This window comes from Triplophysa dalaica, chromosome 11 (assembly GCF_015846415.1).
Source record: "Triplophysa dalaica isolate WHDGS20190420 chromosome 11, ASM1584641v1, whole genome shotgun sequence".
Classification (NCBI taxonomy): Eukaryota; Metazoa; Chordata; class Actinopteri; order Cypriniformes; family Nemacheilidae; genus Triplophysa; species Triplophysa dalaica.
Genome location: NC_079552.1, coordinates 3,165,648 through 3,193,136, shown reverse-complemented (window position 1 = coordinate 3,193,136; position 27,489 = coordinate 3,165,648). Strand labels below are relative to the sequence as shown.

Genomic DNA, 27,489 nt, shown 5'->3' with positions numbered 1-27,489 from the left:
CCATCTGTTTGCTTATTTGGATGGAAGAGAATAGGAGAAATGCTGTTTCATTTCAAAGTGTTTGTTTTGAATTAGTTTACGCCACTTTGGCATGTTAGTGCAAACAAGCCAAAGTGGTTAAAGAAATTCAAAACACATAGTGTGAGACACAATGTTAGTGATGAAGGCTATGATGGTGATTTTTCTGATGATGGTGTCATGGTTACTGACAATCACATGTGATCACGTAGTAATACCGCGGATTAATGACATCAACAATCACATTATGTCCAACAATATGACTGAACACATCTTAGATCAGTAATGTCATGCAATTTTCACACACTTGACTAAAAATGTTTCCGTCTTAAACTTTTTACTCGTATGGCTTAAGCTTTATTTGAGACTAATTTGTAAACAAATCTAAATAAACACTTATATATAACTCAAGAGCTCAGAATACATCGACGTTATTTCAATCTTATTAGGTACCTTACAAAGTTTTTAGGTCTGGTCCATTTGGGTTATTTCAAAGTTTTGATCCCTTCTAAACTAAGAAAACAAGATTGTGTTTGTCTAAATAATCACATATAAGATAGGCTATGAACCAAACATTCAAGTAAAACATAAATAGTCACATTATTATGTTTCCAATACATTTTGCAATGTATAATAGCCCAGTGAAGACTTTTGAACTTGACTGTTTCCCCCCCAAAGAAATCTGATATGTGATTTGAGTGTTCCCTTACTTTTTGAGCAGTCAGTGTATTTTCTAAATGGAAGTTACAGCACACTATTCATGACGAAATTGTCAAAAAGAAGCCCCTTGTTCATGCCTTCTCCTTAAACCAGTATACAGCTCACCCAAACAGAGAGCGATTCACGTGTGCTGATGAAAAGAACAGAGAGACAGCGGATAACAGAGTTTCCTTTCCCTCACCTACCAGCATCTATAAGAGATTCCTCCCAAACTCACCTCCCGACTACAGCACGGGCGTCCGATAAGACCTACTCACAGAGAGAGAGAGAGAGAGAGAGAGAGAGACCGAGGGGGAGAGAAAGAGAGGGAGCTCAAGCGTTGAAGAGAGGACAGGACAGAGCAAAGACAGTCAAAACGGAGCGCTTCACTTCATTACGCACACATTGCCACGCGGGAAAACACGGTACCGAGTCCATACATTCACTATCAAGCCGTATTTTTTTATCACGAGCTGCGAGGCGAAGGGATTTAAGGAATTCATCTTTACTTTGGAGAGCTTAAAGAAAGTTTTTTGTGTGGATTTTCTGCGTCTGGAGAGGTGTGAGGATGCGCGTCTCCGTCCTGCTGGTGGTGGTGCTGCTGTGCGCTCTTTACGCAGGAAACGCGCACAAACTCTCCGCGCTGACGGTGGGTCACCCTGACACATTTTTTATTAGTACTCAATTATTTATTTATTTTTCTTTTGAAATATCATAACTGCAGTGCGTTTTATAATTTATTATATTTTTATATCCTGGTCTGATCTCAGAGATTTTGTGATGAAAAGTTTAGTCTCTTCAAACCTAGGTGTCTTTATTCAAGCTACATTTATTTTAACATTATTTTATAGTTTAAGAGTCACTGTCCCGATCTCACAGAAGGCAGCACACGAGTTTGTGTGCGGGGTATTGATCAGGTTGATATTGGCTCGAGAATTTCTGCTCAGACACTAGTGTAAGATGAGACGAGTAATCACGGTAATCCTGTTTGCTGTGGAGATGTTTGCGTACTCACTGACTCGAAATTCTTTTGGAGGGTCACCAGAGATCCACATGGCCTCTTTCGAATGATAGCAACAAGCACAAAGCTACAGGTGCACTCCAAGCTCGTGCTTCACCCGTTTAACAGGGACTTGGCTCTGCTCCTGCGCCGCATGAACAGCTTGAGGTTTTCTCGCTGGTTTCTTCATGGACGCCTGCCTGTGTACACAGGGTTAGAGTTGTTGATTGCGGGAAGCCGCTCCCCATTAACTGAGTGAGAGAGAGAGTGTAAGCTCGTCCCCTGTGGGACACAGTTGGTAAAGAGAGGCATGGGTTTGGACACAGAGCGGCTTTGATGGACTACGAAGCCCAGGCATTTATGTCCAACCAGCTCAATCCACACTGAACGCCTGATGGTTTGCACATACAGTCGTAAAACGGACCACTTTCTAATCCATAAATGTTGGTAAATACTCAATATTGATGTACCTGTCAGAAATTCCAATAACTATGGGTGCCTTGCAGTTGATGTGCATACTTTGCCCTTACCAACGCTATGCAAATGAGAATCATTGTTTTATTCTGTACATAACTTGTGGATTGTGCTTTGAATCTGTGAATGCTTGATTTCAATTTTCATATTTAATATTTGAGGTCTATATGTGGCATCCCCACAGAGCTGTTTTCTCAATCCCCGTGTTGAGAGCGGGCAGCGCTCGCTCTGGAGTTTTCACCTGGCATTCCCCGCGTGGTGCTGATGGAGGCTGTTAGCACCATCAGCGCAGATACAGTCACCGTCAATGTTTCTCTGCTGGCATCTGCTACAGCTCGGTCCTCTGGGATGGCAGCTATGTGGCACGGGCATGAATCAGGGCCTGTGATGAAGAGGTCTCCTGGGCACCTGCATCAGCCCGTGCCGGAAGAGGGGAGATATGCTGTTATTTGAGAGAGAGAGAAAGTAAACATGATAATACGTTTCACTGTAGCCCTCTTTAAATTTGCTAACTGTCCTGAGATCTGCGATTCACCTGTACGGGTCCATCGACAGGCTTGGTCGGGGTGTATCCTGTGCCGTAAGAAAAGATTTGAAGGATAAATCAATCCAGCACAGGTAAAGCGGACTTTGGGGAAGGAATGCACAGTGTCACACTAGTGATGTGATTTACGGAGAGACACTATGGCCGACGCCCCTCTGCTCATTATTTACAGGCTGAGAAAAGTTGCCTTTACATTAAATGTTAACAAATGGCTGTGGGTAGTTAACCTGGGGGTCGGAGGTCGTCCCACCTCACTCTTCTTACACGGCCTGGCTGAGCGGAATGTGGGAGGCAGAGATGCAGTTGTGCACTGCAGACCCTCATCTAGATTCACACGCACACACACGTTTTCTTAGCAATGCCATGGATATATTGGTTTTATATTTAAAACTTTGTACAATTTGAAATATTGTATATGAATGCGAATGAGGACAACATACATGTCCGCAAATGGGAAATGGGATTTTGTCAATTCATTTGCATCACATTTATGCATTTGGTAGCCCCTTTTATCCAAAGGTTTCCATGTGGATTGATCATGTGACCTCTGCGGTGATAACATAATAGACTCTTTACTGAGTTACAGGCATTCATGTATTCAAATGCTTCAAAAGGTCCTTCACAGAGATGCCATAGAAGAACCATTTAGTCAAAGTTTCTTCAAGGGATAGTTCACCCCCCCAAAAAATTGGTCTTCTTTTTCACGCCCTTTTCTAAAAACACAGAGAAAGAAATTTGGAAGAATGCTTATAACCAAACAGTTCATGGCCACCATTGACTGCCACAATAGGAAAAAATACAGTGTCCCAGAACAGTGTGCTTTCCTACATTCTTCGAAATTTCTTCAGAACAAAGACATTAATACATGTTGTAGAGTTAATGATGACAGAATTTAAATTTTTTGGTGACTGTTTTAGTGTGGACATCTCATAGAATTCTTTTCCTACCGAGCTAATGATATTTCTTCACCCTAAACTGACTTTATGACGAGGAGAAACACATTTATTTAAAGTTTTACAAAACGTTTTGTCGAAGTTCAGTCAAACCAGCAAGACATTGTTCAGAAGTTTTATGCACCTCAGACCTTCCAGATAAAGCATCAGGCTGTTGTTTTTACTTCTGTGTATATGAGCTCTAAAAATCTGATTGTTGGCAGTAAAGAATGTTTTTACAATGTTATATACGTAGAGTGTAAATGAAATATGTTAAAAAGAGTGAAATCTCCCTCGTCCGTCCCCAAAAAAAACATTGCTTATTGAAACGAAGCTATGTGGCACATTCCGAAATTGTATTAGAAACCTCTGTGGATCGCATATTCACGCCAACAACATCAGTTCATTATTTTGAAAGTCGGTCCGCTCTGCTGCGGTTTAGTAATAAGGAAGTAGGGTTTAGGAAACAATAAGGACACATGGACACAGGAGATTCATAACTCGGCTGTGCCAAGTACCTTTGAAAATCATCACGGCAGAAATGCTTCTGTATTTCTACAAATATAGTAGCACATTTTCCACATTTCCTTTCAGTTTGACTCCAAAACTTTTCAGAAGTTTCCTATTGGTAAGATGAGAGTGGTTTTTGGTGTCAAAGGAAGAATTCTGTGTGCATCTGATGTGACTCTCGAGAAAGCGAATTAGAGAATCAGATGCATTTGATTTATCATTTTGTAATATATCATACATCTCTACTGAAGTTTTCTTCTGAAAACAGCTCAGGCTCAAATGGTGCATGTATTCATACGCAAAACTGTGCACCTGCACGGGAACGTTTTTTTTTCACGTTCTTCACACTACTACCAGCAGGCCTTTCCCTTTTTTTCGCCTCAATTTTTCACAGCAATTACAGGCTTTTCTCTTTGATTGAGTTAATAGACTGGATCTAGGCTGTCACTTTTCACCACGCTGGAGACTGACGATGCCTAGCCTATCCGAGGAAGCCCCCGTCGGGACCCTTTCACACGTCCTCGCCCTCTCTCTCGCTCTCGGCCAGGCCTCCATTGACCCATTGCGGCCAAGGTGTGAGGGGCCTCTCTGGGTCTGTGGTTGGGCGGTCCCCCCATCCTTTTGGGGCCCCTCGGCCCCCATGTGGCCCTCTGTCGGCCACAATGCTCTCTCTGCTGGAGATTGGCCTCTGAATCGATGCTTTCAATCCCACAATGCTTCACCGCCAAAAGGGGGTAATAGGATTGGAAGTTTGTGTGCTGGTGGGTCCTTGAAAATAATATGTCATTTTTTTCTGTCCGTCTCGCTTCACTTCTTTTTGGTGCCTTTTTCTTTCTCTTTATCTGAAATGATTTTGCTTTGAAGATGGGGGAGTTGGCAGATGTGAATGACTAGTTGAAGTGTCAAGGATGTCATGTAGGAGATATGTTAATAAGATACACATACAGAAGCTGAGTTCAAAATCTGGTGAGTATATAAAATAAAATATATACTTAATTAACATAACTAGTGTTTACTTGGATCCCAGAAAAGAGTTTGCAGCAGTTTTGATGCTGTTTGAAGAACACTTTTAACAAGTTTAACAAGAAATGACCAGAAGATAGGCATTGTTTAAGGGAGGTTTGCTGTTAAAAATCTGTAATTACAAAAATGACAGCAAGAAACAGCAAATTTTCAAGTTTGGCGTAGAATGATTTTTTTTATAGGAAATGCTAAATGTTGTTTCTTTTGTTGTTGAGAATGGCGACTTTAAAGACTTTAACGTTTGATCTTTTTTGAACATTCGCTTATAGAGTCAAGGAAATTGCGGCTATATTCAAAAACAAGAAAAGATCAACAAAGTATTAATAACTGATCAAATTAAAGTCTTGTATGCTTTTTTTGTATAAAACAAAACCCATACACCTGATACACTGTAGTTAGCCAACACGCAATTTTGTCCAAAAAAAGAGAAATACTTTAACCAAGTGTATTTTTTTCTCCATTTTGTATAACGCATCTTATATTTTGGTTTATTTAAAGCACTTTTGGCCACTCCTGTACGTAAAGAAAAGTATAAATAAGTAATAAGTTGATCATTGAATCCAGCATTATACATTCATTTAAACGCTTTATCTGAACTTAAGTGGAAAGGTTTCTGTTGTGGTGTTTTTGTGACCAGCTGTTGATCCTGTATCCAGACAGTTGTCGTGGGTGGCTCAAGATTCTCCTGGCGATCTTTCAATAGATGTGTCTTAGTTTGGCCGCCTCTGAATTAGCTGGTGATTATTTGGCTGCGTCGGGGTTCGTGGGGTCTAGTTTGGGACGATCCTGACTGTACTGTTGACACACTAAATGTGTCTTGGCTGTGATGAGACCTCTGTGGTGGTCTTGTTGGTTTTGTCTGTGTTTGGGACACCAGCTGTGACCCGATTGAACCGCGTTGGCCGCGAGAGCTCTTCAGCCATCGCTTGACTGAGTTCGGGCCTTGGCCGGCGTCATGAAATGGGGATTGTGGTTCGGTCGACGGCGCTCCGGGCAGAATATGTTTCCTGACATCTCTGTCGGGCCTCCTGCGAGCTCCCTGACAGAAGAGCTGAGAATGACGAAGCGGAAGGGCCACAGGGTCACAGCTGCAGGAACGAGAGGGCGATAGAAAGGGAAAGAAAGTGCCTGTGTGTAAGAGAGACACAAAGAGAAGGCAAGAGAGCGAACAGAGAGAGAAAGACTGTGTGTTTGAGGAGACAAAGAGAGAGATGGAAAGAAAGAGATTTTGTGGTGGGAATAAGAGTTTGGGATGGCGGCGGGGGGTCAGTGTTGAGCCGTGATCTCAGACAGCAGAAGTCTGTCAGTCACAAACATGAGACGTAATGTTCATGCATTCAGAAGTAGTCTGAGTTAAAAAGTGGGCAGTGATGAAGAGAACCGTTGTCCTTTTGTGACACATTTCACTCAATAAAATGGAAATGGCTGTATGGTCATATGCAGTTATTATACTGCGAAAGAGAGCTGCACAATATTGAAAGAAATATGGGAAACAGTAATGCCTTAAGTTATTATATTATTAAAGTTGAATCATATTAAAATTAGTTTAAAAGTGAAAATTAACCAACATACATGTTTCGCGCTCTTTTAGGGAAAACAAAGCACCCTCTCTCTGCTATCTGCTGCAAACTTAAACTTTGACGGTATATGTCAACCAACAAAATGTTATCCATTTTAATAATTTGTATGAATTTGTACGTTCTTTATGCGGGATCACTCTTCGCAGTGGGTATAGACATTTTCATCGGATGCACGCACCTGGCCCAAAGTTAACTTCCGGTCTGTGTTTGGTTATACGATTTCTTATATAATTAATTACATTCATATTAATTTATATGAATATTTTTTGTATAGTGAATTAATTTAAATTAAATTTATTCAACAGTTACAGATTATTTGGGGAAGTCTTCCAAATGTTAAGTTTGGGCCACATAACGTTTGTTGTTGATGCTGAAATGGTCTAAAGAACTTTGTTATTGTTTTAATATTCATTATTTTATATACGATTTCCTTATTCACAAGGTACGATATGAATAAGCCGTCACTTCTGTGTTTTCAGGCCATGCAAACCAAATATGCATTAACACGCAAACCGCAATAATTTCTATCTCTTTCTTTGATTTTATTGAATAAAGTTGTTTCAAACATTACTACACTCTTACAAAGAATGTGTTTATTACTGACGCATCGTTTTATGTGATGTTATGTAACGCATTTTGTGTTTATTTTGTATAAAATAAATGAAAGTGACAACACAAGTTGTGTTAAAAGTAACACAAAATGTGCTGTTGCAGAATAACACAGAGATCCGTTCAGTTAAGGACAACACATTTTGTGCGTTCTCACAGAAATAACAACGTTTGTTTTGTTTCTAACACAACCGTGTACATAAATCAAAAGTAAACTGCGTTCTTTTCACAACTAGACATCTGAGTCCACTTTCAAAATAAGCTTGTGAGTGAACACAGAGAATTTTTTATGTATGAGAAAGCAAACATTGCCTGTTTTATCATGAAAGATTCGTCCTTGAATAAACTACACACCCATAGAAATCACAAATTAGACCTCTTTAATATTTCTATAGAGACACCGGAGACAAATGTGATCTATTAAGTGTTGTAAACTCTAAAATTAAAGGCTTTTGACTTTTAAGCGATTAATTTCGCTTGTGGGCACAAACACCACAGCAGTAATAAAAGACTCAATAAACAATAAGATTAGTTCAGTCCGTGTACACTCACGATCTTTATCCAACTTACCCAAAGCAGCTTATTCCCTCACACACACATACACTTCCCCAGCATTCATCAGGTGAAGATTTACGATCAGAGATGACAGCACCTCTGTCTCCCATCGCCAGGGGCAAAGGGCTGATCTTTAAACCCCCTCTGAAACCATCTTCCAGGTGCAAAGCTCCCTCGCCGACACACACACGCACAAAGTCATTTGTAGGATGTCATCCAGCGCTAATTTTTGAGTGCTTAATGTTCCTACCCATCCGTTTGATATGAAGGATCTGTTTCCCTTCAACGCCGCTTTCATCCGCCGGCTGATTTATTGGCCACAGGTGAGCATGCGTCTGTCGAGGCCTTCTAAAGTCGGATTTGCATTCTCCGGCTTGTGCCAATAGATCTCTTGAGTTTTTCTACGCTAACCAACCCAAACATTAAAGCCACACCTGCGCAGGTAATGTCCCCAGCACAAAGAAAGTCCATTTCCTGTGAGCTGATATTTGCGATGATGAACGAGAACAAAGAAGAAAATACACAGAGCTTGCATGTATTCAAGCGACGTTTTGTTTGCGGCCGTACCTGCGCAGGTGTGAGGGTGTCAGACAGATAAAAGCGCTACACGAGAAGCCGTCAGCACCTCTGTCTTTCACCCACGATCCCTCATTCACAAACAAGACCTGGCATAGGACGTTAGTATCAGAGGGGTCAGCGAACGCTCGGGTTATTTGACTGTCTGTGTTGGGTTTTGTTCGCGTGTGTGTTTGAGTATTTGTTTGTGGATTATTAGTCCGTTAACGACGGAATGCCGGAGAATGTACGTGTTGTGAGTTTTAAGGGTGGACTAAAAAAAGACGTGTGTGTTTAGAGATGGGGATCGAAAGGAATTTCATCAATCTGTTTTCAATGGATCCGTATTGATTCCATTAAAGGTTCTCTTGTGTTTATTACAGAGTCGGGGTTGATGTTCTATGAAACACGAGAGGTGTCGATGTTTTCTTTTTCTGTTCTTTTGTGGCTCGCAGTTATTCTCTCTCGTCGCAATTATTTCAGTATGCAAACACCAGAACTCTCATTAAAACATCGTCTATTTTGTGCTGTCGTACCATGAATAGCTTTGCGGAATCATTAACAATATTCTTTGATAATCTTTATAGTCGTCTCTACTTTATTACATCAATTCCGATTTTGTCCATAAATAACAAAGACAATAAAATATGAAACAAAAACATACCAAATAATACACAGAATACAGGGTAAAATGAGCTTCAAAAGGTTCTTTGATGCCAAAGAAGAACCTTTTGGTTCCATAAAGAATCTTTAACACCTGAAGAACCTTTCTGTTCCAAAAAGGCTCTTTGTGATGAAAAAGGTTCTTCAGATTATAAAAAAGTAAGAAATTGTTCATTGAAGAACCTTTGATGGAATGGTTCTATGTTGAACCAAACATGGTTCGCTGTGAAGAACATTTAAAGCACCTTTATTTTTAAAAGGACACAGTATAAAACATAAATATAAAACAAAAATAATTTGTAATACAAATAATAATTTAGGACTGTATTTTTCTGCTGTTAATTCATTCAATAATATCTGAAATCCAAAATACTATTTCCTGCTATATTTGTGTGTTTTGTATAGCTTGTTGCTCGTACAGTTTAACTCAACACAATCCTTTTCATCATTCTGTCTCTTGTTTCTTTCTCTCTGTAGTTTCTGCGTGTGGAACAGGATAAAGAATGTAACATGGATTGTTCCGGAGCTGATCGTAAGCCGCTGTGCGCATCCGACGGCCGGACCTTCAGTTCCCGCTGCGAGTTTCTCCGTGCAAAGTGCCGTGACCCTCAGCTGGAGGTCAGCCGAGGGCAATGCAAAGGTCAGAGTTCACCAATCATGTGTGATCTGTTGCTAGTTGGGCCGATGCCCCTTGAGGGTCGGGGTGTGAGGTAGACGGGGTTAAATCCATCCGGAGATAACTCATTCTTCGAGGGGATAAAAGAGATTTTCGTCCGATGCAACAAAAACTTGGATTTACCAAACCACATGAAATCTAAATGTTTCTCTTCTTAATCTTTTATCAAAGTCAGTTTAGATGTAGATGTACAGCGCTGCATTCATATGTGTGAAAGATTGGGGCTTATTTGTGCGAGGGAAGGGGCAAAATATTGTCTGTGCCCAAAGAGGTCAAAGGTCAAACGACTCACAAACCCTCTTATTGTTTTGGGCTCGGTAAGAAGACTCTCTCGCCCTGTCTCATTTATTCTCCCTTTTATTCCCCACTTCTCTTTTTCTACAAGTCAGCACAATGTGTCGTTCTCACATTGAGATTTAAAGGATGTGAGGACGAAAATGACGGAGGGGTCAAGGGGCACAAAAGAGTCTAATTGCCAAAAAGATAAAAAGGACGATTGAACAAGGACGTTTAGTGAAAAACTTCCCTTGAATGTGACTTTAACTGTTTGCTATTGTTGTATTTTCCTCTCTTAATCATTCGTCTTGGTTTTGTTTGTGTTAGTGCTCGCATGTCATCTCGAAATGAGACTGTTTTTAATGGTTTGCCCAGTGGAGAGAATGACTATATGTCTGCATTGAAATTAATTTCCAAGACTGGTGAGACTTCAGTCTGTGAATTTCTCTGCCGAGCGGTTGTAATGACCACAACACGCACACATACACGCCAGTATGTACACACACACATACGTTTTGCTGAACGCCATCAGTTCAATACAGAAGGAGGAAGAGAGAGCGGATTGATGTCTGGTCCAGATCCCAGCCGCACACATGCATTCAGCACTTGTGAAACATCTTGAATTGTTCTGTGTTTGAGAGTTCATTGAAGACGAAACTTTATTTCCTGCTTCATTTTCTTTCGCTACAGCCATTCTTTCCTTTCCCCAGAAAAGAAAACATCAACGCCACATCAGTCAGGGAAAGATTTGCCTGTCGGTTTGAATTTAATGCGTCCTCTCCACGGACGGTCTGCTTTTTATATCACGCTGACAACATTAGCAGAATTGTAACTGCGTCTAAAGTGGAATGATGGGAAACTGGAGTTATATATAGAAGGGAACTGGTTGAGGACAGAAGTTGCGGATAAATGAATCATCAAGTGTAGAACATTTTAAGAGCTTCAACTGTTTCTCGGTTCTGACAGCTACGTAGCACCACACAGATGATGGGAAAGGTGTTTTAATTCTGATTTCAGGGATGATTAGATAAACTTATAAACCACCTGACCTGTGGATTTACCTGTGCTGTGTCTCCAGATACATCCAGGTGTGTGGCAGAGAAGAGGTACACAGAACAGCAAGCTAAGAGAGTCTTCCCGCAGGTGTTTGTACCTGTCTGCAACCCTGACGGAACCTACAGTGAGGTAAGAGTTACAATAGACAGATAGATAGATAGATAGATAGATAGATAGATAGATAGATAGATAGATAGATAGATAGATAGATAGATAGATAGATAGATAGATAGATAGATAGATAGATAGATAGATAGATCAGACGGACAAACCAGACAGATAGACAGAGAAACATTAAGATAGATGAGACAGACAGAGTAAGATATATTGACAGATAGATCATACAGACAAATCAAATAAATAGACAGACAGACAGACAGACAGACAGACAAAAAGCTATATAGATAATTCTGATGTACAGACAGGCAGATAGATAGATAGATAGATAGATAGATAGATAGATAGATAGATAGATAGATAGATAGATAGATAGATAGATAGATAGATCAGACAGACATACAGATGAACAGACAAATCAGACAGTTAGAACACACAGACAAATAAGACAGACGGACAAACCAGACAGATAGATAGATAGATATATAGATAGATAGATAGATAGATAGATAGATAGATAGATAGATAGATAGATAGATAGATAGATAGATAGATAGATAGATAGATAGAAAGATAGATCAGACAGACAGACAGACAGATGAACAGACAAATCAGACAGATAGATAGATAGATAGATAGATAGATAGATAGATCAGACAGACAGGTAGATAGATCAGACGGACGACAGGAAGACAGATGGATCAGAAAGACAAAAAAGACAGATAGGTGGATCAGCTACATAGATAAGACAGACAGACAGACAGACAGTAAGCTACATAGATAAATCAGACAGACAGACAGACAGACGGACAGATAGATAGATCAGACAGATACGTAGATCAACTACATAGATAAGACAGACGGACAGATAGATAGATGAATCAGATAGATAGATACATAGACAGATAGATTGATCAGGCAGACAACCAGACAGACAGATAGATTAAAGTGACCAATCAGAAAAACAGCGAGATAGATCACAAATAAGATGGACAAATAAGACAGATCGACAAATCAGACAAATAGATATAAAGATAGACAGAAAGACGGACAGACAAACAGATGACACGCACGTTACATGTTGATGGTAAATGAAATGATGAAGGATTTTTCTCATTGTGTATGTTTTTGAACAGATCCAGTGTCACAGCTACACTGGTTACTGCTGGTGTGTAACGCCCGGTGGCCGACCAATCAGTGGCTCTGCAGAAGCCAATAAGAAACCTCAATGTCAAGGTACCGCCCGCTTCTGCCTCTGCTGTGTCTGTTTATGGCTTTAATTCATTGTGTGCCTGTTTGAAGTGTTCTGTTTTATTTGCAAAGGAGATTTAAACATCATCAGTAATGTGATCAAGCAGTGATCTTAATGTTGTTGACACTGTGTTTTGGCAGAAGAATGCCAGATTTGGGCGAGCCGGAATCTCACCAGTCCCATGAAAATTGGCTGGAGTATAAATCTCCTCTTTGAAAAACAAACTGAGACCATGATTAAACCTCTTATTTTCAGTTATTTTCCAGATTTAATTGTCTTGATTTATTAAAACAGAAATAATGCTGTGTTGTCAGAACTCATTGGTTATCATGTGTCGTCACTTCAGTAGATCTGAAAGCACCAAACCGAATGAAACTCAAGAAGTAGCCTCACGCTTTGAGAAGCACTGCCAGAACGGCCTTAATCCTAATCTACAAAATCCTTACAGTTTAACAATACTACATAACCAAAGCCACATGTCGGCTGTCAGTAAACAGCCCGAGTACTCACAAACACAAAAATTCTGACTATCACTGCAGGCCATGGTTTTCTGATTATGACGTTGTTGGCTCGGCTGTGCAGAACCACAAGTTCACTAGAAAAAGACCAATTAGATGTAATTGCACATGCAACAGTTTAATCAGTTAGGTCTGGAGGAGCATCACAAACCCAACGTATATTGGCAGGCGAAACACTCGAGCCCAAACATCTCTTTTACTCCAAGATAGTGTCATATGGTTTTTACCCCCTGCAGACCCCATAACATTACTCTTTTCCCCCGTAGAGGCCTAAAACATAATTAAAAACGTATGTCACTTTTCGAGAATAAAATTTGCACATGATCAGCTCTTCCTGGAAGACAGGCGTGCTCTGATCTGCGGGAGACATTTAGGGTTTTATACGTTGGCAGAGACGTGCATGTACAACTTTATGAATGATGAATACAGATTCTTGCTGTACGTTTGCAATGTTTGCAGTAAGTGTGATTGTCCTGTTGATTTTAAGGTTCCAAGAACGGAAAGGTGAATCCAAAAGAGCCAGCAAAAGCAGGTAAATGCCATTACCGTCACTGTATTCTAGTTTCAAGTAATGTTTAAACGTTTCAATTTTGTTTTCTATTAATCCCAAGTAATATTTTTTCATCTGTTTATAAATGTAGATTTGATCACGTATTCAGAGAGGTAACAGGGATGACAGTTTTACAATTGAATCTAATGTTATAAGATCTCTGCTTAAAGAAGTGAAATTGCAAAGTGTGTCCAAGAAAAAAAAGCAATGCTAATATTTTAAACGCAAACATTTTAACTGTTTAAAACATGAAATTGCAAGTTACAAAAAGGAAACTTTTTAACAATAAAATCTTTCTAATTGTTCATGCAAAATGAAAACATGAAAAATGAAAAAACAACTAATACGATTTTTTTATATTTTGTCTTAGTTGCGCAAGTTTATATATATTTTTTTGTTGAATTTGCAGAATCGTGACAATTTTTTATATATTTTTAATAAATACTTGTTTTAAGATTTTGCACAAAGTTTTATAAGTAAAATTAACAAAAAAAAAAACTAATAATACAAACAATTCCGTAAATGCTTTTAGTTGTTTTTTCCAGTATCAAATTATTTTTTAATTCAACAATTATCAACTGCAGCTATAATACTCTTTTTAACATTATAAAGTAAAGCAATTGTAAATTTCTGCTGTTAAGTTATCAGTTGTTTTTTATACACAGTATGTCTATGGTGGACAGTAATGTTTTGTAAAATGACCTGTTTCAATGTGTTTGTGTCCACACTACGGGTTGAGGCTTGCCATTCTAATATTTTGTGAATTGAGACTGCCGGAGTTGCTTCAGGGCTGAAAGTAAATGGTCGTATGTTCAAGTCGTTAAACAGAGAGACGCCATAATAACAGCTTTGGCCTTTCACAGTCGTTAAATGAAATCGAAGGGCTTCACGGTTTTGTCTCAGTGCCTCGGAGAGCACGAAGCACTTCACCTAGACGTCATGTCTCTTCTGTCCAGATGAAATCGTCCCTAACTCATTTCCCTTTTAAGACGGAGCGGATCACCCAATCTCTAGATTCACATTTTCTTGTTGTATTGAACAATCGAACAGCTGCTGTGTCCCGAGGATGCTCAAAGAGGTTTCGTTTTTATAAAGGAAAGAAACAAACACCAAAAAGGTGCAGTTTCTCCGTAGCTCTTTGATGAGTTTATGGTGATTCTGCTGAGGTTAACCACACTTGTGACGTTCAGTGTTAAAATTCCTTTGACTTCTCTTTGTGTGTGTGTGTGTGTGTGTGTGTGTCCTCCTATCTCTGTTTTCCTGATCTCTTCATAAATCTAATCAAAAAGTGTTTCATTTTGCAGCACTCCAGTGTATTTTGCACACATTTCTGAGCTCTTGCGTTAACAGAATTCTGTATTTGTAGCTCTCTGCTGTTTGTCTTTATATACATGAGTGTATCGTGTCAAGCAATGAGTTTGAATGTTAAAAACAATTTTTATTTTTCCAGTGTGTAAAGTACAACCACTACACCTCTTTTGAACCCGTTCCATGCCTCTCATTACCGCTTTACCTCCTCTATTCTCTTCTCCCATAATTCTAACCTTTTCATTTTTTTTTCTCTAGTTCTTAAATCTCTCTCGGCCGGGCAATGTGCAAAAGCATTAAAGCTGATGTTATGCGACTGTCTAGCTAACTCTTGTAATTGTAGTTTCTTCGCAATTCTTCTCCATTCTGAATGCAGATGATTCGGTCACTGTCGTGATGGAACCCCAGCCGTCCACAGATGAGGAAGGTGAGTGTCACATTTATTCGTTCAGCAGTTTTTATCCAAAGCGAGATACAAATGAAAGAACATTTGCCACCTAATAATAAACAAATGAATAGTACACACAAATATTTAGTGAAATAAGCTGTTTTATTAATTCCATTTAATACAATTGAAGTTTATTTTTAATCGACAATGCCTTGACAAGAAATAAGTATACTATAAAGGGTAATTAAATAAAGCATACTCTGTGTAGTAAGTGTATTAATATCATTACTAATAGTACACTAGTGTACCATTCAATCTTTGGGCTACACTGTCCCACTTTTTAGTTTACAAAAGTATACTTGAAAGTGTAGTAAACACTACATGGTTTGAAGTACTGGTAGATTATGTACTGAATGTAGCTCATTTTTACATAAATAGACTTTTCTGTCAGTATACTTATACTATATGTAGATTATAAATATATTTCTGTGATTACCTTTCAACTGAAACTTTGCATTCTGATTTTAAGTTAAGAACTATACTAAGCACATTTGAACCTTTTTGCAAGCGTAGACGAATACTTGCAATTTTGACAAGCAATCTTTCACTGAGGTTGTTGCAAAGCATTCTGGGATTGTTTTAAGTGTGACAGAATCATGCAATTCTGCTTTAGATTTGAGACCAAACAACACATTTTATAAGACATCTGACTATTCAGAACAGCATTTTGTTCAGGGTACATCTATGATGCCCTCAAATGCTCTCCAGGTAGACAGCACACTGAGCTTAAAACAGAGTTCATATTTTGTGTCTCGCGTGTTTGTTTTAGATATCGTCTCTCAGTACCCCACACTGTGGACAGAACAGCGGCGGAGCCGACAAAACAGGACCAGAACTCAATGTGAGTTACCAACAAACATCTGTTAGCAGTTTTCAACACAACAACGTTAACAAGAATAATCTAAGCTGGGACGCTTTCTGTATTTTGCAGAAGACAGAAAATCATAACATGTTAACTGTTCTCATGTATCATATAAAAACAAACTTGGACTTGGTCGTCATGTCTGATCTTGGTCCATTTCCAGCACATTTTCTCTGTTTGAGCTCACGGCTTGAAAGAACGGAGACTTTGACAGCATATCAGAAGAATGTGATAGTGGCTTTTGAGCAAAATGTAATTGCTCAAAGGTTGTTCTGGAGACTTCATATTTAATTTTGCTACCATGTCTATTGCAAATGCTTCTTTCGAAATTCGTCTGAAACAAATCAATAAGATATCAATAAGTCATTCGTTGATAGATGATTTGCAGACAGGCCGTCCGATTTGACAGCTCCAAAACGGAATATAAATTCTCAGCACTTGGTAGCATAAAAAAGTTGTAAATTGTGTTTACTTCAGATGATAAGGTAAGGTTGAGCAATAGAATGATGAAATTTATGTTCAGCGATTCTGCTCAGCTATTGTCTGTCATGTTGATCCGATGAAGAAATCAGCCGAGATGTTGATAAAACCCATCTGGGATTAACAATCCAGTGATCCTCATGACATAACTACACAGTTTACATGATTCTTTATTAGAGTAATTTTGTGTTTGTGTGAATAGTTTGATTACAAAGTTCTCTTGTTTTAAACCCAATAAAAATGTCAGAGTGGTGCATTGAAAACTGCTGGTTTTGATTATGTGTAATTCATTCTTTGAGATCTTTGGGATGTATATCGCCCACTCAGAGACAGACAACAATATAAGGTTCTTAAAAGAATACCATAGTATCGCAGGAGTGTCCCACCATCACAGAGGAAGAACGAGAATAAGGTTGTGAAAGCACTTTTTTTGTATGGTATAGTAATCTTGCTTGCATTAGATAAGGCGGCTCAAGAGTTTTGCTGGAGTGCTTACATGTGGCACAGCACACACATTGATTGGTTCCTGATGGACAGAAAACACAGCTCGAGGTTTGTGCTCTATACGGTCCATTCATGGGTTCCAGGTATTCACTGACATATATTTAAAGGGATAATTCACCCAAAAATGAAAATTCTTTCATGATTAATTCAACCTCATGTCATATCAAACCTGTATGACTATCTTTCTTCCGCAAAACACGTAAGAAAAAAAGTTGGTAACTGAACTTTGATGGTGCCCATTCACTTCTATTGTTTAGACACAAAACCAGTTAAAGGTGCAGTTTGTTACAATTTGGCAGTATTTATCCCAAATCCACTAAGCTATTGTTATGTATTTTGTTCAGTTGAGTACTTACAATATCTCAAGTGTTTCCAACTACTTATAAATCGTGAGAAAATTGCCATTCTGGCGAACATTTAACAACTTTAATCAAATAAGCAAACAATACAAAACGAAAGTAAGGGGCCGACAGCAACCTCACGGTCGACTGCCGGCCACCCAAACATAAATGAAACTTAGCACAACAGTGGTAACAACGTCGTACACTCCTGTCGCTCCTCCTTTTATGCTTCCGATTTCCTCCGTGAGAAATGCGGGACCGGTGCAACGTGCAGCTGACACACATTATCACTTCCCCTTTGTAACCGCCTTTACTGACGTAGAAACAGCATGACAACAGTGTCGTGGACAAATGTGGAATTAGTTTCTAGCGTCTAGCAAGCCACCAACTTTTTTTAGAGCAGTCACTTATTTATGGACCACAAATATTTGTGGTGTTAGAACCAAGATATGTTCTTGTTGTTGTAATATTAGCTGTGTAACTGAGGTGTTATTGTTTATATGGAACCAGTGTGCTGCTTCGTATACTCGTGTCGTCCTCGCTTATTTTATTAATTTGTATGATTATTTGCGTGCTCTAAGCTATGATAAAGCTACGCATTTCATGCTTGCATTGCACAGCACGTTTGAGGGAAGAGCTAGCTAACAGTAAATAGCAACGCTGTTAAAGAGGTTTGATCTGATAGCTTATTGTAAGGTAATACAAACATAAAGGTTCATTACGCTAGGTCTTTATACACCTCTGAAGAAATAGTTTTGTATATTATATCGCATTTCTGTCAATAGATCCTCCTAAAATCCAACATTTCTCCTTTAAAAAGTACAGTATAATAAAAGTATAGTATAAATAGTATAGATATATACATACTTTCAAATTGAATAAATAATAATATAAACATGTTAAAAATGTTGTATTTCTTTGACTTGGAATTTAGTACATGTGTTCGTTTGGTCACTTTCTGCTTTCGCTTTAATGGGGAAAACAACACTTTCGGGTTGCCAGGTAAAATCAAATGACACGATTTTAAACCTGAGACTGTACTGAGGTTATTAGTTTCTTGTGGTAAATGATCTGAATCAGAGTAAACACAGATGCTCTGTCTCCTCTTTCCACAGTTCCTTGTTAAACATCACTCATCCACTGAAGACTGACTCTCACATTGTGTTTTTTTCTGTGTTTCTCTCCGGCTTATTTTACCCCAGCGACCTCATGTGATCAGGAGCAGCTGACGGCACAGGAAGATGCAAGACAACATAAAAATAATGCTGTGTTTGTGCCGGATTGTGCTCATGGAGGCCTTTACAAGCCAGTACAGTGTCATCCTTCCACTGGGTACTGCTGGTGTGTTCTGGTGGACACAGGCCGGCCCATACCTGGAACATCTACAAGGTGAGAGAGTATGCTTTTCGTGCATTTCAGTCAAATAAAAAGGCATAATCCAACCATTTGAGTTGAATTCACTCGTATACTGCTGCCAGGAAGAAGAGATCTCATTTCAGCGTTTCTCTTAACCTTAGCTTTAACTAAGTTACTTTAAACACTTCTGGAGCCCCAGAGAAACTAATCCCTCCATTTTTAGTTGCCAAAATCCAACTTAAACGCTTCTTCCTTGTTGAAAGGGGAAACCCACCACTTGCCTTTTAAAACGTTAGGTGCCAGTACATCTAATATACACCCGGGGCCCCATTATTCAACTTACCTTACCGTGGGGTACAAAATTGAGCTTTGGCGTCCCTCAGGGGCCCATACTTGGCCCTATCTGATACAGTCTCCTTTAACATGTAGGTCGTTCAGAGACACATTTCTGCTCACAATTCAAAGACAGCGGTCTGTCAAACTCAATGTAGTGCGAAGCAGCAGGCTTCATTTGTTAAATCGTTGGTCTGCTCCTACAACCGTTGTTGGAGATCAAGGCTGACGGAACATTGTTGCGTGTTTGCTGATAGTCCGGTGTATGCAGGGGTTCAGTTAATGAGTCACAGGAGAGCTATGGAGCGTTGCTGTGGATTGCTGAGCATCACCGAATGTAGTATTGAGTTAACAAAGGGCCAGGCAGTTTGCCAGACAGCGCATTAGAGCAAGCTTAGAAGTACTACCTTCCCTTCAGCCTCCTCTCTCTCTTTCTATTTCTCTCTCACTCTGGTGTTGGACAGGTCATAATGAGCGTGTTTACTTTCCATGCGGGCCCATGGAAATTTAAATGAATTGTCGTTATTTCTGAATTACATTTTTTGACTTTAGCCTGGTTTTCATGGACTGGGTCACATATCAACCATGCCAAACAAATGGCTTTTATTTGTCCATTTTGAGATTACTTGCATAAGCCAATGATCCCATTTAACAATACTGTAAGTAAATACTGTGGATAGAAAACCTTTACTAATACAATCTCGATTGAATGCATTGTAATGTGCTGAGCTGTCTAAAAGTGTCTGCCATTGTAATGTATAATGTTCGCGATAGACGGTAGATCCTTAAAATTAAGAGAGTATTGTGTGAAACATGTGCTTTAGTTAAGCGTTATTTCTGAAGTTATCCACCCTCAAACCCATGCTTGGCTCCAGTAAGTATCTTCATTCCAAAGTTTTTGTCTCACTATTGGTAGACAATTTTACCTTGTTGACTTGTGAGTGAAACAAAAAGAAAATGCTTTGCCTTCTCTCTGCTTGTAGATACGAACAACCGAAATGTGATGGAAATGCCAGAGCTCATCCCAACAAAGCGAAGGACTATTACAGGAGCAGACATCTGCAAGGTGAGCTTCTTATTCAACGTAGAATGTACATAAAACATAAAACAGTCAAGAAATGGAGGGATTATTGTCCGTTCCGTACATCCTTTGAAAAAATCTGAACATCACTGAGGTTCATTTTAAGGTCCTTGATCATTTCAGTATGATCCTGGCAGTTTTGTGAATCTGTCGCAATGCGTTGGTGACTTTGCAAGAAGTTATTGAAAAAATCAAGCGCAAACATTTTAATGAAGAACACATATAAAGTCCTGTTTCTCAATTCACAAGTCTTAAAGGCCCAGCTGCAAATCAACAAATATTACAGCCACATTACCTGCATTCATACTGATCACAAAGTATTTATATTCAATGCAAGCGTGTATTTGTGTGTGTTTGTCTTTATGTATCTGTTTGCATGTGAACTCGAGCATGCACAGGTGTGTGTGTGTGTGTGTGTACATCTACAGTCCAAAACCATCTCGAGGTTTCCCACGACCCCACGGTCTGCAGACAACAGATGTTAACAGATGATCTCGCTGTGGAAAAGGGAGGTAGAAAAGATAGATTACGATAGATAGGATGAGCCAAGGCGGATGACAGGGAGAGATGAGTGTGGAGGAGTGGCCATGATGAGAAACAGAGAGAAACAGAAGGACGACAGCGGAAAGGATACAAGGGCGTGACTTCTATTAACAGCATGAGACTGAAGTAACTGTGTTTCTGTTTCAGTTTAAATATATATTACACAGGTTTATTAAGTCTGCTTTTTATTTAACATTGTGATAAATAATGGATATGTAGTGTTAGGTTGGGTTAGGTTACTTTATTCATTTACAAAGATACATTTGTTTTCAGTAAAACAAAGAGACAATAACATCTATCTTTACACACTATTTCAAAACACATTTCATTATTATGACACAAGAGCAATAACAATCACATTTTACCTAAAACAAGCTACATACTTAAAATCCACCATCCTACAGTATATTTCACACAGTTAAGGCAGCGTAAACCACAATATTTTTATACCGCTTTGTCTTACATCTTGGGACTAAAAACCTCCCTCAAGAGGGAAGAAGCTGAAACTCACTATGCAAATGGTTCCTAGCTTTTATATGTGAAAGTGCTATAGCTTCCTTAAGCTTATGAGTATTCCTCCTAAAATCAATGTGCATATCTTGAGTTTTCGATTATTAAGATGTAGATAAGACTCCTCACACCACTGAACAAAGACATCAATAACTTGACCGTGGCTGTTCTCGTTCCCCTGAAACAGAGTAAGGCCGTGTTCACATTTGACTTCTTTCTCAAGTTGCTAGCGTTTGTTTTACATATGGGCAGTAAATGATTGCAACTGTGATCAGCAGAGCCCAATGGAGGAAGTAGGAGAGATTTATACGTATCCTTTACAGACCCATTATAGAGAGTCTTATGCCGTCTGGAAGGACAGGAGACATATTGCTGGAATGTTTTAAGAGTCTGTTTAAGAGAAACACGATTAAAGTCACCAAGGATAAAGTTAGGTGCGTCCGGTGAGATCGACTGCAGTCTCTGTACTACATCAGAGATGGTACGAGAGGCAGGAGAGCCAGAAAGGGCGAAGTGAGACCCGTCCACATTTGGCGTACAAATGCGCTCTCTGACAGTCACAGAGTATGGTTTACTGACATATAAACACACCCCGCCTCCTTGGGTTTTCCACGTTACCCCTGCCAGCCGAACCAGACGAAAGGGAGCTCCGAATCCATCTATGGACAAATCAGTGTCCCGGTCACACTCGGTGAGCAACGATTTAACAAATGCCATGATGCAACAGTTCCTAAAATCCTTCTGGTATCGAACATTACCCATAATAATCTACATGCGCATTCGTCCAATTTTGTGTTTATCTATTTGAGTCCATAGATTATTTATATTTGCTATTTTTATCAATTTCATGGTATGTTTATATTATAGGTCCTTCAACGATACCATGTTATTCGAAATCCACTTTTTTTTTGTCAATTGTTACACTTGAAGTAGCTTTTTGTTAGTGCAAATAAATCAAAAAAGTTTTGTGGTATACTAAATCCTTGACTCTGGAGTAATCCTGACAAGATTTGGACTGTTAGGATTATCTACATACTTTAATTAAGATTCATCTTTAAAAACAGTGGAGGTGTGAGAATGTGGGTTTTAGGTGAACACACTTTGGTGACAGATTACAACAAGAGAAACATTTTCAATGTAAATTCAATGTAATTAAAATGTAAACATATTAATTTAGATTGTAGTTTGCTTGAAAGAATATATTAACACGTTCATTAAAATACCTCTGGTTCAGACAGTAGCCTACTTATGGGCTTAACCTTATTTTCACACCCTAATGCCCATGAGGGTCAATAGATACATGCTTAGCTGTCTGTGTGTCCACTTAACTACATTTGGGGGACCAAAAGTGAGCAAGTCCTCCATTTGTAAAAACACTAAAATGATAATAATAATAATATTAATAGTAGCACAGTAAAAGTCTTAAACAATATAAAATAAATAAATAGCAGCAAAGTTCCTTTTCAAAATGAATAAAATGCATCTTTTCTTTTAGGGTTAGAGTATGGGTAAGTGTTAGGTTATATATACAAACAATCTTAATCATGTTTAAGAGTACATCTGTCTCCAAATGAGAGTAACCCTTACAAATTTGAGCAAAACTTCCCTTTTGGGGATGTCGACATTAATAAAATCATATAAAAAACATTTATTGCAAAAAAGTGATACGGTTAAAGCCAGAAATAAAATATTTCCCCAAATTTTTCTTGTAAATATGTGGGTCTTTTTCTGTAATTGTATGTCTTTTGGCCATATTTAAAAAAATAAACTACAAAAATCATGTAAAAAACAGAAAAAAGGGGTGCCATAAATAAATCATAAATAACGTTTTTTCCCTCCATATATCTTTTTCTGTAATCTTACGTTTTTTACCATATTTAATTAAAATGTAATATTTAAAATCTGTAAAAAAAACAGTAAAATTAAGTAAACACAAACATCTTAAATAATAAAAGAGGTTATAATATAATTCTGAAAATAGTTTTGTGACGGAAAGATTTAAGGGTAGATGTACAGTATGTAAAATAGAAACTAAGCATATAAACAATGCATCTTGTTAAGGTACCACCCCTACTTGTAAAATGACTATATATTATCATAACAAAACTTTCCTTGGGGATGTTTTTGAAGTGTGAGAAAAGATTATAAAATCAATGTTTTTGATGTGTAAAAACACAGATAGTTTTCTTTTAATTGTAAGGATATGTTATGGGTTAAAGTAAATATTATGGTGGCGATTTTGAAAATGTGAAGACTGGCATCAGCATGTGTTCAGGTGTTAGAAGCTCTTCGGTCACGGCAGGTTAATCGTGGTGTTGAGGAGCTTGCTTGCATTCACAATCTACAGCCACGGTTCTCAACTCAATCGTTTTTCTAAAAGTTCCACAGGTGCAGTTCTGAGGAACACTAAGATATGGTCAGATGAATGGCATGAATCAGTAGCGTCAGGCCTTTGTTGTAATCTCGCAGTATTTGAATTCGGTGTATTTCAGTATTGCTTTACGGGATTTGATTTGCGATGTTAACCGAGCAGGTCAAGTGATTGGTTATTTGTTTTTTTGAACACAACGTTCAGCCAGAAATGTGATGTAGTCGGCAACCCAAGAAAAGTTGATCTCTGAAAAGTAATAGATAGCTCTCTGGAGGGTCTGGACTACAATAAATGTTGTTGTTTTTAAGCAAGAAGCGAGAAGAATGCAGGAGCTCATATGAACAGATGGGTTAGATATTTTATTGTGTCTGGACTCTGGTGAAGAGCTGAAGCTCACGCAGGTCTTCACAACATGTGCTGCAGTGGACACCAACTCACGTGCCAGTTTACCTGTTCACACACACACACACCTGTTCACAAGGACCCCAGTATGCTATTATCTCCCACCCCAGAGAATCTGTATCCTCTGGGCATGACCGTAAACTGCTCAGTATGCAAATCTTTTCAGCATGAAAAACCCACACACACTTTTTCCTTTTTTCTTATGGTTAGATACATGCAAAACAAAAACGTAGTTAAATGTTTCCCCACAGACTGAAGATTAAATACGTTTGAGATTCACTGCTGTGTAAATAAAACATGTACAAAAAATGTACAAGAATAACAAAAATAAGAAAATAATAATTGCTAGACAATATGATAATAAGTATTTATACCGTATATTTATTGATTTCTTAAATACCACTTACTTTGCTTGTCGTATTGTGATTAGCCACAACATTATTTGTTAATGAGAATGCCGATTACTGAGTTTTGCGTATAATAATATTTTTCTGTCCAAATCGTTTACTTTTTGTGGCTGTACATGCCAGTTCCCATCATAAAGCCATCAGACACGACTCATTCTGAGTTTGATTGGCAGCTGTCATTCCTCAGACAGGATAGGGGAGGTCTGATCTTTACAACAGGGCGGTGAAAAGGGCAACAAGTTGTTACATACTTTAACTTTCCATCTTTATATGCAGTCTCTTTTAAAGCAGGTACGTCTGTAAGTTTTACATCTTTGTGATTATTGGGCCCCCTATAGCGCTTGCTTTTACCATGCTGGTGGTCTTTAAAGTACCATGTAAATACCATGATAAATAAACTTGATGGTCATTTGTATCATGATATAAACACTGTGAAAAAGTGTGCACATTATCATAGTTGTAAGGTAATTTCTTCTTTGGTGGTTTTTCAAATAGTTAAAATGACTATGAAATAAACCTTTAAAATGTAAAGGTCACCTGGCAGAGAGTTTTCATTTTTAAAACATCATACACACTTGTACCATGGTATCATCACAGTGCTCTTTGGTAAGGTATGCCTTTATCCACAGCTATGTGAAAACACATGTCTTAAATATGCCAACGAATCAAAATTAAACGTCTTTAATGCTTTTATAAATACAGCTCACTGAGATCTGAGTGAGAAAATGATGTAGTTGAATAATGAGAAGCAGAGCCGTGGTTACATGACTTAATTCACTCTCAACAGCTGTTTATAAAGTTTCTGTTTATACTGATAACTGCCCGCAGGTAAAAATCTCGCATGAAAGCTTTCTTTTCATCTTTCACTTTATTTTATGGATTTTCTTTTATAACCGCAGCTTAATTGCACCAAAAACCAGAGCGAAAGAAATTACGATTTTTATTTTGCTGTCAAAAGTAAAACGTTTCTTTCTTTATTGCTTTATTTATACTCATCCTCATAGTGTTTCAATTTTTTCCTTGACAGAAATGAAACATATGTGGTCTGCAATCTGTTTCAACCGAAGAGGTCCAAACTGATTCAAGATCAGCAGTTTTGTAGGTGTTTCAGGAACGACGTCAGTGTCATGTAAATCTTGTGTGTCTGTTTCAGGATGTCCCGGGGAGAAGAAAGCAGAGTTCCTCACTAGTGTCTTGGATGCGTTGTCCACAGACATGGTGCATGCGGTGACTGACCCCGCCTCTGCTGGCAGGTACAGTCAAGAAGTTGTTAAAAAATATATTTTTTAAAACGTTTAACAGCTGACTTTAACTTTGTTATATCAAAGTTTTTAGTATAGGTCTGCTGCAGGAAATAAACCCAACCGGGTGTGACAATATTTTTAGCTAATAATTTATTATACTATATTTATATAATATATTCACGTCCTTCATCTCCAAAATGAACTTGACCATCTCCAGGTTTTAACGCATTCCTACCGAAAAAGGCTTACTATTTGGAACAAACTTCATCCTTTTCCAAAAAAAAATTATGCGTAGTTATAAGTGCTTGGAGTTTATAAAAAAATTAAAAGATGCTAACGTACATTTCGCATTTTGTTATCTGATTTCATGAGTTACAGAATTGCAAAAATGTATTGAATTGATGCACATGTAAACGTGCTCAGTGATTGGTCAGAAACGTAACATTTGTTCTCCCTTCAGGATGCTGGAGCCAGACCCCAGTCATACTCTGGAGGAACGAGTGGTTCACTGGTATTTCAGTCAGCTCGACAAAAACTCCAGCGGCGATATCGAAAGAAAGAAATCAAACCCTTCAAACGCTTACTGCGCAAGAAATCCAAACCCAAAAAGTGCGTGAAGAAGTTTGTGGAGTACTGTGATGTCAGCAACGATAAGGCTCTGTCTCTGCAGGAACTGATAGGATGTCTGGGAGTCACAAAGGAAGAGGGTGAGTCAAACAATACCACCACCATCCATCAGACACTCCTTCAGAGATTTTATGGGGTTTAGCTTTGAGTCTACTGTACGTTCGTAAGACTGTGATGTCGTTTTTATGACAACGAGCACTTGCATTTGTTGAATAACTTTCTCAGAAACAACCCGTATTGCTGTCATGTAAATAGGAATCCGCCTGTAAAACTTTCTCCTTGCTTTGTCACCCAGGGGCAAAAACCGGTGAAGGCACAACCTCTAGCAAACTGGTGAGTTAATGTCTGAGCCTGTTAACATTCACAACATGCCTTCCAGCCCACCTCTCTCTCTCTCTCTCTCTCTCTCTATAAAAGATGACAGAATTATTTAAGTACTGCTTTAAATAACATGATTTTAACACTGATTTTACAGGCCAACAGGAAACGATGACAACATTAAAATCCCATTGTCATTATTCTATCGCTGTTTATTTATGTTGCAGAACCTGTCAAAGAAACAAGGCTAAAGTCACCTCTGATATCGCCCGCGCTTCTGTCCCGCGGACCCCGACCCCACCAAAAGGACGACGGAAACCATAGTCTTTGCACTTTGTACTTTAAAACAATGTAAATTCACTTTGTAGAAAAAACAGTATTTAAACAGACTGCTGAGTATGTGAATGATGTAGTTAGAATTGTTATGTCCTTACAACAACAGCGAAACGAATAATAATAATTTAACACATACAATGTATGTGTCCTTTGTGAGTCTAAAACATTTCTAAGTTGTATTACGTGTGTTGTCAAAGCCAGCCATGTTGTTCTGTTACATATTTTGTGTGTCTTTATTTTGGGCTAATCTATGGATAGTTTGTAATGCATCTAAACCGAATTTAAGAAGTCTCATCTTAGTTTTTATACCAAACAAAAATACTGCCTGAGTTTGACTCAAGAGATTACAGTCAAGTGGATATAAAAGTTGAAACTGTTTCATGATGAGTAGAAATAAAGAAGTCTTTTGTA

General features: G+C 38.5%; 1 protein-coding gene across 1 annotated transcript; it reads left to right on the top strand.

Moving 5' to 3' along the window:
* Positions 1–849: 849 nt before the first annotated feature.
* On the top strand, positions 850–27,489 carry smoc2 (SPARC related modular calcium binding 2). Its single transcript, XM_056760012.1, is given in 14 exon segments — positions 850–1,366; positions 9,640–9,802; positions 11,193–11,299; positions 12,424–12,523; positions 13,545–13,589; positions 15,292–15,342; positions 16,133–16,204; positions 18,753–18,939; positions 20,223–20,305; positions 25,707–25,806; positions 26,258–26,346; positions 26,349–26,504; positions 26,720–26,757; positions 26,970–27,489. Coding segments are annotated over 14 exon segments (1,296 nt in total). The 5' UTR covers positions 850–1,285; the 3' UTR covers positions 26,994–27,489.